Source organism: Camelus ferus, chromosome 28 (genome assembly GCF_009834535.1).
Source record: "Camelus ferus isolate YT-003-E chromosome 28, BCGSAC_Cfer_1.0, whole genome shotgun sequence".
Taxonomy (NCBI): domain Eukaryota; kingdom Metazoa; phylum Chordata; class Mammalia; order Artiodactyla; family Camelidae; genus Camelus; species Camelus ferus.
The window spans coordinates 7,074,847-7,087,817 of record NC_045723.1 but is presented as its reverse complement, the minus strand read 5'-3'; the positions used below and the strand labels follow the sequence as shown (position 1 = coordinate 7,087,817).

General features: G+C 46.1%; 1 protein-coding gene across 2 annotated transcripts in view; it reads right to left on the bottom strand.

Annotated features, from left to right (window-relative positions):
- Positions 1-718: 718 nt before the first annotated feature.
- Positions 719-12,971, bottom strand: part of ST3GAL5 (ST3 beta-galactoside alpha-2,3-sialyltransferase 5) — a 43,672-nt gene continuing 31,419 nt past the window's right edge. For both annotated transcript variants that reach the window (XM_032469504.1, XM_032469505.1), the window contains exons 6-8: positions 12,178-12,336; positions 8,167-8,493; positions 719-1,813 (exon numbers count right to left, since the gene is read on the bottom strand). In XM_032469504.1, the coding sequence (XP_032325395.1) occupies positions 8,245-8,493; positions 12,178-12,336 (408 nt within the window). In that variant the 3' untranslated portion in view covers positions 719-1,813; positions 8,167-8,244. The remainder of the gene's footprint in view (positions 1,814-8,166; positions 8,494-12,177; positions 12,337-12,971) is intronic.

Here is a 12,971-nt window from a genome sequence, read left to right as displayed (position 1 = left end):
CTGTGTAGTGGGGTATCATCACCTTTCTAGTTTTATCGTAAGGTTTAGGGATAATGTTTGCAAAGTGCCTGGCACAGGGTCTGGAGAAGATTGGTGACCGGTAGACAGTTTTGAGACTGAAGATTCTGTCTGCTTGGCTCTGTAAAGCACTGAAATGCTCTGGATATTCTGACTGGCTGCCGTCCAACCTGCACATTGAAAATAAGGCGCCCTCAGCCCTCCCTCATGCTTATGCTCCTCTGGTCTCTCTGAGTTTCTAAACTCTCCTTCTGGATGCCCTACGGGAACACCAGGCTGCCTTCTGTCCCTGGTCCTGGGGCCACAGACTCAGGACCCCGTCCAAATCCCTTCCTTCTGCTCCACTGCAGACCTGGGTATGGGAATAAAGAGACAGTATCAAAGTGTAACCCACGGGGCGAGTAATCTCCCAGGAGGAGTACGGGGCGGGTGGTGAGAAGGGGAAAGAAAAGGGATCAAAGGCCGGGGGTTGGGAGGAGCAAGGCGGCCTGAGAAGTGGTCAGAGATAGTGCAGAAAGGAGGAAAGTGCCCTAGCGGCTGAGGACGCCTGGCCTGCAGAGCGGTGGGTCCCACACGGGCTGCTTTGGGGCCCGGTGCCCTGAGGGCTGTGCACACACTGCATGGACACTAGGTGGCGCCGTGGCCCATTCTAACAGCCACTCCTTTTCTCCCCGCGGCTTCTTTATTAAAGAGACATGAATGTGCGCTGGGGCCCCGCCAGTGCCCTGTTTATTAACAGATGTGAACCCCAGAGAGGGATACCCAAAGCATACAGGGCTACCACAGCCGAGGCAGGGCTACCTCCTTGCCCACCAGGTCCCGCCCTCCAGCACCGCCCACTTTTCAGTCTTGCCCGCGGTGAAATCACCGTCCCCGGTTCCCCCGCCACCCGCATTCTCCTTCCACCTGCAGCCACAAAGATGTGTTTCAGTATGCGTTGAATCAAGTCACTCTCCCGTTAACACCTCCTTAGTGGCTCCAAATGACTCTTTCCCCGTACGTTCATTTTAGCCTGGCCCGCGGGGATTCACCCTGAGCCTATCTGAACTTGCCTTTTGGGTTTGCTCTGATAAAGTTTGTCGTACTGAATGTATCACCTCCACCCACCTGTTTGCTCCGATTCCCTGCTCCTCCCCGAGCCTCTAACCACCTCTTTGGTCTCAGGCTGACGTCCCTGACCTCCCCTTCATGCCATGCTCCATGCTCTGTGCTCTAACGCCTGCATTGTCTTGTTCACGCCTTTCTTACCTTTCCCCCTCCTAGGCTGAGCTCCAGGGCAGTAGGGCAGGGTCCGTTTTGTTTGCAGCCTGTCCATTAGGGTTCAGAAGTCTTTCAGGACTAAGGGAAGGGGTGGGCAGTCTCAGTTCCAATTACGCTGTCCAGTTAGCAGGTCAAATATCCTGATTTTGACTTTGAACAGTATAATCATCATACTCATTGCTTTACAGACTTATTCCCAGTGACCTATTTTGTGTTTTTTTAAAAAGTGTTTATACCGAGACATTTGGAGTAACTTTCAGAAGGGGTTCTCCTGACCGCTTGCATCTCAGCATGCAGCTGCTTCAGAGTCTCTCCAGAATTTTCCCCAGACCTCTGTCCATAAAGAGCCAGTCCTGATTTTCTTCCCCTCTCGGCTCATCCGACCCCCTGCTCACATCCTGTATTGAACATTGATTTAGCTTCTCTCGTCAGGACGTTGGCACAATTGGGCTGATGATTGAGGAGATTCTGGCCTGGAGCAGGGAGCCAGATTCAAAAACGACAGCCTTGTTTCTGTGTCAGATGCCAAAACTTCCTGCAGAAACAAAGGACTATTCAATTTCTAGAATTCAATTTTGAATACCCCTGAAAAAAATGTAACAGCATTTTAAATATCATTTAACATTGAGATATGAAATAGGAGAAATGCTTACTTAGATCATTTTTCATTTCTTTAAGCCTTTTTGAAGTCTCTGTGTCAGTAAACAGTAGAAGACCTCCTTGGCATAACAACCTTGTGTGTAAGCAGCCCTCCCACTGGCCTCTGCACTGGGGAAATCCCAAACCTCTGTTAATACCCACTGATGCAGCTTTGTTGCAAGAGAGAAAAGAGAAGGAAACACTCTGAAGTGTTGGTCCTACAAACCAACAGCTCAACGTCGCTGTGCCCACAGTGATGCATGGCGGGGCACCTGTCCACCCCTCAGCTTTGTGGGGGCCCCCATGCTGTTGTCGTTGTCTGGCTCAAGCGTCTGTTGGCCCCCAGCTCTGGGAGAGCTCTGACCAGGCCAGAACAAAGGCCAGGCTGAGTCTGCCCTGCTCCAAACGCAGCCCCACATTCTCCAAAACTCGGAACTGTGATTGTTTTATTTTTAAACACCCTAAAATATACCAGCTCCTAGAATATGGAAGTGAGACTGACGGTGAGGGGCCCTTCTGCCTACCCCATCCTGCGGCTCTGCCTAACCATTCTGGCAGACCAGGCTGTTCTGAACATCATTTGTTTAAATGTTGAAAACAGTTGATGCTCTGCCCATGGTTCTGGACAGATGCTCTTGGCTGTATCTTAGTACTCAGCAGGGCTGTTCTAGAGATACTGCCCTGTGGCTCCTGGCACCAGCTCCTCTCCTGCTCTGCCAGCATGGTACATGTGAACCCTGATGCTCGACAGCGAAGCAAGAGTTCGACCAGATGGTTCCTCATTCCTGGTCCGGCTCCCAGGTGATGAGTGGCTGTGTTGGGAGAGTAGGAGAGGTTAGTAAGAGGACAGAGGGTCTGTCCCTCTAACGTCTCAGCTCACCCCCTGGGATCACAGTGCACGCTGCGTTCTTAAATTCAGGTCAAGTTTGAAGAAAAAAGGGACAGAGATGAGCCACAGGCAAAAGACGGGGAGGAAAAGGCCACTGCGGTGACAGTCCACTCAACCTTTCATTTTAGGACAAGACTCTTGGTTTACACTGGAATCTACAGTTTCCCTTGTTTGGAGTGTGTTTGTGTGTACATGTATTTTGAATCTCACTCACTTTTCATGCTGAATATCACCCTGGAAGAGGAAGCAGCTCCAGAACCAAACCTCCGAGTCAGAAGCTGTTTTGTCCACTGTCATTTTAAAGACAGGGCTGTCCCGTTCAAAATGATGGGATCTTTAGTATTACCATCTTTAAAAAAATAATCTTTCTCAAGTAAACAATGTATAGACAAAAAAAAAAAAAAAAGAAAAGAAAAGAAAAGAAAAGCAGAGCAATGTGTAGATAAAATAGAGATATATTATCTTGGTTTCCAACTTCCATATAATAAACTCCCTGAGACTGCCTTAAATACAGAACATAGAGCCTTTGAGGCAGGAGCCCCCTGTAGCAGTCTGAAACCCCGACTTATGCCATAATATCCCCTGGCAGGTCTTTGAAAAGATAAGGGACACAGATAAGTGTCTATTTTAGAACTTCAGCAATAAGTTGGTTTTCCATAATGTATGGATATGTCTACAGTCATTGAACAGACTCGATAAGCTTTTGACACATCCTTTATCATTTAAATCACTAAGACAATTATATATAGAAAAAATGACTTTTCATTTCTTGCTTTAGTTACCTGTATTCCCTTCCTTAGCATAAAAGAGTCCCTTAACCCAGCCTCTACACCCAAGAGTTCTCCATTATATTCAATCTTAAACCATCCGCTGCCCATCTTTAAATTCCATCAAAGATAGCAAATAAAATCAAACGTATTTATGGAATGCCTACAGTTGGCAAGGTCTTCTTATGCGTGCTATAGATGGAATAAAGTGTTTAAAATTCTATCACTTAGAGAGTTTATAACTTAATTACAGATGTGCTCTCAAATTCTCATTGCTTTTGGACTAATAGCCCAAAAACAGTCCCACCCCGAATGAGTCAGCCTGATAGGGCATCTTGATATGTTATGAGTAACAGTCAAAGTGAAATTACTTTTGAGTTTGACTGTTGTTCTTTTTTTAAAAATTTTTTTGTTGTTGAGGGGGAGGAAGTTAGGTGTATTTTATATATTTATTTTTAATGGAGGTGCTGGGGATTGAACCCAGGACCCTGTGCATGGCAGGTATGTACTCCAGCACTGAGCTCTACCCTCCCCGCTGACTACTGTCCTTAATCAGGCTTAACTAGCCCTCACTGCGCACTCTCTGTCCTTACTCATCTATCACCGTCTGGTAACTTGGCACAGTCTTTCATATCAAGGACCTAATCAACATTTTAAATAAATTCATTGTCTTTAACATCATTTTTCTTGAAACTAATTTTCTTTGATAAGGCAAAAAAAAAAAAAAAAAAAAGCCAGATAACTGAGAACAGGGTGGAAATATATTGCTCCTTTAGAAGTTAGAAATTTTCAGTAAAAAGTACTGCTGCTATGACAGATCTACCGAATAGTCGGTTTCTGAATGTTTACATTTTCTGAAAATTCACCGTTACCATTTCCAGCTACACAAAAGTTGTAATGGCATCGTCTGCCCAGTCGTGGATGGCTGCCTGACACCAGAGCAGACCTTGACATCTGACTCCTTCCAGACAGAAGGAAATGTCTAAACTTGTTGTTCTTTCTATGTATTTTATTGACACAGCTCATTGGGGAAAGCCGCTTTTAAAAAAACACAACTGAATTTCCTAGCATGTCATTTACTCTTGTTTAACCACGGCCCGCCAACGTGGCTACCGTTTCTGTCTGCTAGTGGGCTGAAATTTAATATTGGTAGTTACTCAAATCTAATCATTTCGATAATGAAAGTCTAACTACCAGGACTGTAATTTCCTTTGGGGGGAACATTAATTTCTTGTCAATAACATTTGAGCGTGTGTGTTAATGAATGGTTCTCCTTCCCAGTTTATGTTGGTCTTATGTTGCCTGTCGGTGGTAGGTAAATATAAATACCTTGTTCTGCGAACACAAATCCAGGCTAAGATGGCCTGGGGACACAGGAGAGGAAAAGACTGAGGAGGCTGGGCCAGGAAAGGGCAGGGGGTGAGACGCGTTTTCGGGTGCGCTGGGTCCTGGACCTGCTACTCCTGTTGTCTGCTCTCTAGTCTGAGAGCCGGGGGCGTGGTCATCTGAGTGGCCTTCGTGGAGCGTGAGCACCTGGGATGAGGGTGTGGGTCCCATGGGCAGTAAATTCAGAGTCCTTTGTATGAGGAAAGCATTATGTCACCAAGTGTGTGAATGGGAGGCGGGCCTGGGCATCACACAGCCCTGCTCCTTACACAAGTCTTCTAACAGCTGACCTCATTCTAAGGGGACTTCTGCTACATCACGGAGCTGGTCCTTCCCTTCTTTCTCAATGGATTAACTGGAGCATCCCCAGGAAAGGATGAAAAAATAACTCACACTTGGATGTTACACATCTGCCAAGGAGAATAAACCCCATTTCTAAATCTTCCCAGGACACTGGTCTGAAAGGTTTGTCTCAGACAGAAATAAGGCAAATTCAACAGTCCGTCTGACATCAAGTCCCAAAGCAGTGGGCTCAGAATGCGGTTAAAACAAAGTGGTCCTTGGTTACAGAAATCTTCCAATAACCCAGGGAGACTAGGGTGTCACCATGGCTTTTTTCATTTTACAGCGAAGCCCACGTCTGCCACACAAACCAGATTGATTGATACCAGCTGAGAGGTCGTAACTCAACAAAAGCAGCCCAAAAAGCTGGTCTGAAAATTTATTTTAATTAATGGGTCCAACAAATGATGAGACCCCTCCCCCCACGCCCCCTAATTTGTGGGAAGACATGGCCAATGCCTTATTAGTACATGTTGGGAAATTTTTTAAAAAACCAGCGTGACACAGAAGCAGCAGTGCAGAAGGCAAGGGTGATGTTGTTCAGAAGATCCCCATTTACAGCTTTGCCTAAAAACATGAGGCCTGTCATGAGGAGCTATGCTTCCAAGTCCCCGAAACATTTTTCCAAGGCCAGCCGAGATTTCTGGCGAGAACAAGCTCTTGGTGGGAGAAAACAAAAAACTAAAACTCACTGACATTTTTCTGTGGCTCCAAGTTCCAGTGAGAAGTGTGTTAAAAAACAGAACATGTCTAAGTCATTCTAAGTTGCCTCAAAACCAGCGATGACATCCACGTAATAGGATTTGCCTGTGTGCCTACAAAGCTGTCCAAAATCGGAAATGTGATGGTGGAATCCTGCTTATTGGAGACCAATCTTATGACACCCGAGGCTCCTGGAGGTCTGTTTAAGAAGAGCAGGTGAGGTGGGCTGGGCTGGGCTGGGCTGGGCTGGGGTAAGGGAGAAACAACCCTGAAGCAAAGAAGTAACTTCTAACAAAAATTGCCAAAGTTCTCAAAGTTCTCAAAGATGGTCTCTGGTCAACTCCAATTGGCTGGTGGACTCCATAAAAGGTCTTTGAAAAATATACACCTTGTTATTCATTTAGGGCACTTACTGCCTGTGTGTAATTTGATGTTGAAAGCAATGCAAAGATGCAAAAATGACACATAGAGGAGGAGGGGTGGGATGGGGCCGGGCTTGAGACCTGCTGAAAGCTGAGAAAATGCTGGACTGGCCACTTCCCAGCTGCCATGCAAGGCAGGGGAACACGGGTCCACACACACCTGTGAGATGTGCGTGACACCGGGAAAGCTGTCTGAGTGTTATAGACCCTGGCTGCATCCTGTCTTTTTAAATAAATATTTGGGCTTCTCTAACTAGCCCCTGAGGGATGAGGGGTGGATAAGGGGGTGGAGGCGTGTGGTGCAGGCCTGGCCCTACCTGAACCACAGCACAGCCGTGGACCACCTTCCTGAGTCTCCATTTTCAAAGCTAAGTCTCACCCTTTAACTGGTAAGAATTTTAAAGCATTTTCTCCTAAACAAACAGTATCTTCTGGAGGAGAAAACAAAATCCACAGTAAATTTTAAGAAAAGACATAAAACTAGAGAAATCCTATTTGGCTACCTACACCGGCTGCGCTGAGCCCGACCCCAGAAGCCTGGAGGATCAGCCCCGGGCTGGGAGTCAGAGCTGCACCGGGGCCGCTGGAAAGTGAGAACTGAGAGAGCGGGAGGCAGCAGCGGTCAGGGAGCTGGAGCAGAGACAGCAGAGAGGGAGCAGGGGAGCGGCAGAAACCAGGCTCCTTCATCCTCCATCCCTCGCTACTGGTACCCACGGTGAGGTCCTGCCTCGGCCGTGGCATCCAAGGACATGTTAGCTAGACTTGTAAACTTATGTTCTTAAAAAAAAAAAAGCACTCAAATTAACTAGACTGTAAGAGTTCCTCAAAAGGTTTTATTCCTTTTTTGTGTGTGTAGCCAGCTCACTGCCTGGCACACACCGCCAAGTAGGCATTCAAAAATATATATTTTCAAATAGGCAATTTATAACACAGGGAGGACTTCATTTCAGTGTTTCAGAAAACATGATTATTCTTAGAAAGAGTTTATTCCTCTATGACTCTGGTAACAGAGGCTCTGTCCTAATTTTCATAAGCCACCTCAGACAGACAGTGGAATAAGTTGAAGTAACATTTAAGGGTTTGGAAAGTACAAAACTCTTAAGGGGAAATCCAAGAGTTGTCTTAGCTGCGGGGAAGACCGTGGCGTCTGCAGCCCAGGGCATCTTTGCAATGCTCAGGGGACGCAGAAAATGTCTTTGGGTCCCTCCTCGGCCAGAGACCTGCAGGACAGCTTCCCTGCAAGTCTTGATTCCTGCAAGTCTTTGCGCAGGAGGCAGACCAACAGAGAGGACCGGGAACTTCTCCCACCTGCCCCGGCCTCACACAGCAGCAGGGCCAAACCTAACACCAGTGGTTGAGCTACTGAGCACGTCATCCTCAAAGTGCCTCCGCAATCTGTCCCACAGAACACACTAAGAGAGAACCAGCATCAGGCATTCGGGGCTGTCACCAAAGGAGTGACCTCCCTTCTCTTTCCACTTAATTACCTGGGATTCTGTGTGCCGTCGACATGGACAGACTTTTTACCAATTAAATAACTTTCTTAAAATACAATAAAACATCATTTTACACAATTCTCCTGGAAAGTCTTCCGGATTCTCAAAATTAACTTACAAAATTTTATGCAAAAACACTGACTTCAAATAAATAGGGGAAAAAAGTGGGAGAGGCTGAACTTTTTCTGTTGATTTGTTTTTTAAATTAAAAGTTAAAAACACCAGCTGCATTTCAAAGTACTCACGGGATGAAATGCATCTAGAAGGCTGTGAGAAACAGCCCTCCGGGTCAGAGCTGCATTTTCAAGTGAGGTTTCCTGGGTTCAAAATTCACAATGGATGCCTCCGCTGAGATCCGGCACCACGCCCTCTCTGACCAGCTGCAGGAGGAACCTGGTCTCCGTCGTCACGTTGTGCATGGTCTGAAAGTTCATGGCGGCCATGCAGAGATTGTCAAAGTAGTGCAAAGGTGTTCTGGGCTGGTTGAGGTCATAGCCAAAGCCTGCCAAACTGACTTCGTCACACAGATGCGTGGCTAAGACAACAGCCATGACACCAATCGTGGGGACATTCTGGAAAGGAGAAAAGACCAAAAAGGGCTAAGCACAAGTCACTGCTTACAAGCGCCCCACGTGCCATGCAAAGCAATGAAGGCTGCCTTGGGGCTGCAGTTTTACACCACACAATGTCATACATCACAGAATTCCAGCCAAGTCAGGAATCTAGCCTCTGAAACCTAGTGTCGTGTGAATTCTTTTAACACACCAGCAAGACGCAGCCTGGCAGGTCCTCCTGCACCAAGCTGAAAGGTGTTCTTTCTAAAGCTTCTACCCACTGGTCCTACATATGATGACCGTGATAGCGAAACTCGCCCATTTCCTCTCTTACGTGACAAACGTCCACAAGGTCTGCTCTGGGACAAGTGGCCACAGCCCTTTTCGGGACACGGTTTTGGAGCCCGACCCTTCCTGGCTGGCTCCTGTTCAGGCTCTGGCTGAGACCCGAGCAGACTCCGCTCCCGCCGGTGAAGACTGTCCACTGCTTACCTGCAGCCTAAAGCCCCCACCTGCCTTTCTGGCAAATAACACGTCCAGGCCATTTGCAATGCACAGCTGCTCAGCCAGTTTCTGCTCACTCTCTGCTCAGGGAAGTGTATTTTCAGGCCCAAACTAGGGGCTTTCACATTTGTTTTTTCCAAAATGTACCCTTATTGACTTTGGCCTAGAATACCAAATGTCCAAACTCTCTTTCTCTGTAAAGTGGACCGACAGTGAAGCCTTCAGAGTTCCTGGATTAAGGAACACCCACTGAACCCACCACTCATTAAAACCTGCTCCCTGCTCCCCAGTGCATCGCTTCTACCTCTCAAAGCCAACCTCCCTTGTTAAAAAGGAACTCAACAGTCATTCTGCATGTTTGGAAATAGACACAGAGTCTCCAGACTCTAAGGCAGGGTTCCGTCTTCTCCACTGTGGCCAGCCCAGCACCCAGTGTAGGGACAGCCCATCAGTGTTTGCGGAGGAGTGTAGCGGGGTAATTGTATGGCGAGAAACTCAGGAACTATTAAAAACCACCCAAAGCTTGTTATCTCCAGAACACACCCCCTAAGATCCCCCTTCATCATCCAACAGTCTTCTCTCTCTGCGGGGAGGGCATACGCGTGAGGAAGCTTCTGCGCATGTAGTTTTACATCAGACATCATCTTTCGAGTTACTGTTTTTATCCAAAGGAAAAATACCATTTGACAGTAATAAAAATAAGCAAATATTCAACTCAAATGATAAAGAAATGGATTATAAAGTAGAAAGTAAAAGTCTCCTGCAGACTCACTCCCCAGAGAAGAGCATTCTCCATGGCTGTGTGTTTCTTTCCAAGCTTTTTCCTTCACATCTGTCTATACATTTTTATTCTTTTAATAAAAATGGAATTATACAAATGTTCTTTAACTTGATTTTCTTGCTTAATATATTGTGGAGGTGTTTTCCTATCCATTAATTTTTTTTTTCATCCTTAACAGTCACACAATATTGCATCAACGATGCCATAATATGTTTATACAATCCTCTAACAATGAATGGTTAGGCTGTTTTCAGTCCTTTATTAATGCGATGGGACCATCTTACAGAAGCCGTGCAAATTTTCTCTGACTGCCTTATAATAAAATGTTTAGAGTCAAACGGCTGGGTCAAAGAATCATTTTTAAAATTGATATATATTGCCAAATTACCATCCAGAAAAGGGGCCAACTTATAATTCTACCCACATTCCTGCCAAACAAGGACATGATCAAGCTTTTAAATCTGTGCTAAAAAAAAACAGGTGAAAAATGTCATCGTGGCTCTAATTCACTTTTACTTGATTACTGGAGAAGTTGAACACTTAATCATGTGTTCCTTGGCTGCGTTAATTTCCTCTGTGAAACATCTGGTCATATCGTTTCCCCATTTTTTACTGGCTCATCTTTTTCTTTTTCATTTAGTAAGATCTCTTAATGCTTTGAGAGCATTTACTTTGTCTTATACATGGTACATTTCCTCCCACTAACTTTGTTTCTGATACCTTCTGCCATTCAGCAGTTTCATCTTTTATGCAGTTAAACCTGCCCATTGTTTTAAAGGCTACTTTTTAAATAAAATCGACCTGCAAACCAACAAATGAGCATTTGCCTGTGTTTAAAAAAAATCCTATGAAATTTAATAAAGAAACAGGACAGTTTAAAAAATACAGAAATCTAAAGATGTTGAAAGATACTCAAGTATATTTATGGTGAAACCTCTTTATAACTTAGTTTAAGAATCTTGCCAAAGTATGTTTAAGTCTTCAAAAAATTAAATGCTTTGTTAAAAGTGATGCGAACAGGTTACACGTTATTAGCCCACGTTCTGGGGGACCTCACGTGCTTCGTGTGGGAGAGAGAAGCTAAAGCCAGTCACAGACCTGACAGTCACTGGTGAGGGGGAGGGCTGCTCGCCTCTGAGAGGGAACATGTACCACTGGTCCTGGACAGGCTTCTGCAATGGGCAGAAACAACACGGCCCACGAGGGCTCCCCGAGGATGGAGAGGCCAGAGCCCGGAAGAAAATGGCGGCCTGCGAAGGGAGCAGCTTCTACTATGTGAAGCGTTTCCCTCGAGCTGGAACTTTCACCCGAGCCGGGTATCCAAGCCTGAGGCTGCAGCCAGAGTTGGATTCAGCTCTTACAGATCACAGTGAAGAACTAGGTGTTTGTTTTCAAAGAGACTATTTAGGTATGTGTTTTCCTGAATAACCACAGAATTCCTCCTTTAAAATTTACAGAGTGGTATTAAAGAATCTTTTAAATTAGAACTTGATTCAAAGGGCAAACAGGAGCACCTGCTAATCTGCCTGTTGGTTGAGGACATCTGAGTCCAGCTCAGTGTTTGCAAATTGCCTCCTGGGCCAGCCCCACCTCCTAGGAGGTACCTCAGGCCCCCCGTGTGGGTAGCAGCCCCCACATTTCAAATTCCTGGCTTTCCTTTAGATATAAAGGTTTTGCTTAAAATTTTGTTTAAAAATGATCTCCACTGCTTTTTTATAAAGACATAGGTTTAGCTATTCAGATCATGAAGAAACACGTAATAAAGGCATCTGCCCAGGCAGTAACACAGGCTAACTTCAGGTAAAGAGTCAACCGCAGTGAGCAGCCTCCAACACAGAGGTTCTCAAATCAGCCTGCAAAATCCAATCACCCAGGGAACCTTCAAAGCCCCAACATACAGACCACAGCACAGATTAAATCAGAATATCTGGGGTGGGACCCGAGCATCATCTGGAAAGTACTGCTCTAGAGGACTGGCTATTCACCGTCACCTATACAGTGAGGACAAGGGTCAATTTCCACCTAAGGGGCCTGTAGAGTTAAAATGGAAAGAACTTTTCTGACCACTGAAGTGCCTTTCAGCGTCCTGCAGCTAATGATGTGGAGTCCCGGAGTAAGGAGACCTTAAATAATATCTCAGTGACCTAAGTGCTAATGTGCTGACTATACTAAAGAGATGAGGCATGGTGGGGTGGAAGGGGGGCGGGGGGTGGGGGGTGGGGAAAGCCAATTAAACAGTGAGGAGCCCCGAAGTAGAGTGACAAAGGGGGAAACCCACGTGGAACATCTGATCAATGACTCGGTTTCGCCACTGGAAGATGCTTCCTGGCTTACAGCTGAGCCTAAGTGAAAGTCGTACAAATGTGTCCTTTCCAACATAGAAGAGAACAGTCAACTTTCAGTAGGAACAGAAATACCTTATCTCGGCCCCAGAACCTTGACTGAGGCTCTGAGTACTGAAGGATGTCAAAGGCAGTCTCTTTGATAATCACTGGATTCAAAATCCTGAAATGTTTTGGCTGTAGTGGGATTTTTTCCGCCACCTGCTTCCAAAAGAAGAGTCGCACCCAAAAAGGCTAAGGAAAGAAAGCAAGCAATCATTAGGGGTACTGAACAGAGTCATCTTCTCAGTGGAGGGTGAGGATGCATCCCCTGCCGGCTGGGCCAATGGCCGTGGGTGTGACCTCGTGGGGGTTCGTATGCTGCGTTCTGCAGCAAAGTCACAGATCGCTGCAACCCCAGGACCCCATCTCAGACAAGCAGCTCTAAGGATCTGATTTATGAAGGTGGCTCTGGACAAGGACAGGAACTGCAGAAGCAGCTCTTGTTGGTTTGGGGAAGAAATTCCTCAGGGAATGACCTCAGATAGTGAGGCTTTTTAGGATCCAAAGCCACCATTTTGCCCAGGAAAGACCACTTCAAGGCCATTAAGTGCTATGCACACCCTGCTCTGATCAGGTCCTCAGCCTGCACCCTCTCCACTTACTGCGTTTCCTAGTCCTGTGAAGCCTCTTGGTAACTGACTGCAAGTCATTCCACAGGGCTTCCTCTTTCGCCTGGAACCACCCCCAACAGAAAATCCCGAAGACCACAATGGCCTGTTCAGAATCAGGCTTGGGAGAAACAAATTCTCTATCACAGTGAGGCTCATGTGAGACGTTTGACACGTTGCAGTAATTTTACAGCCAGCTAGGTTGTTCAGGTGAATATA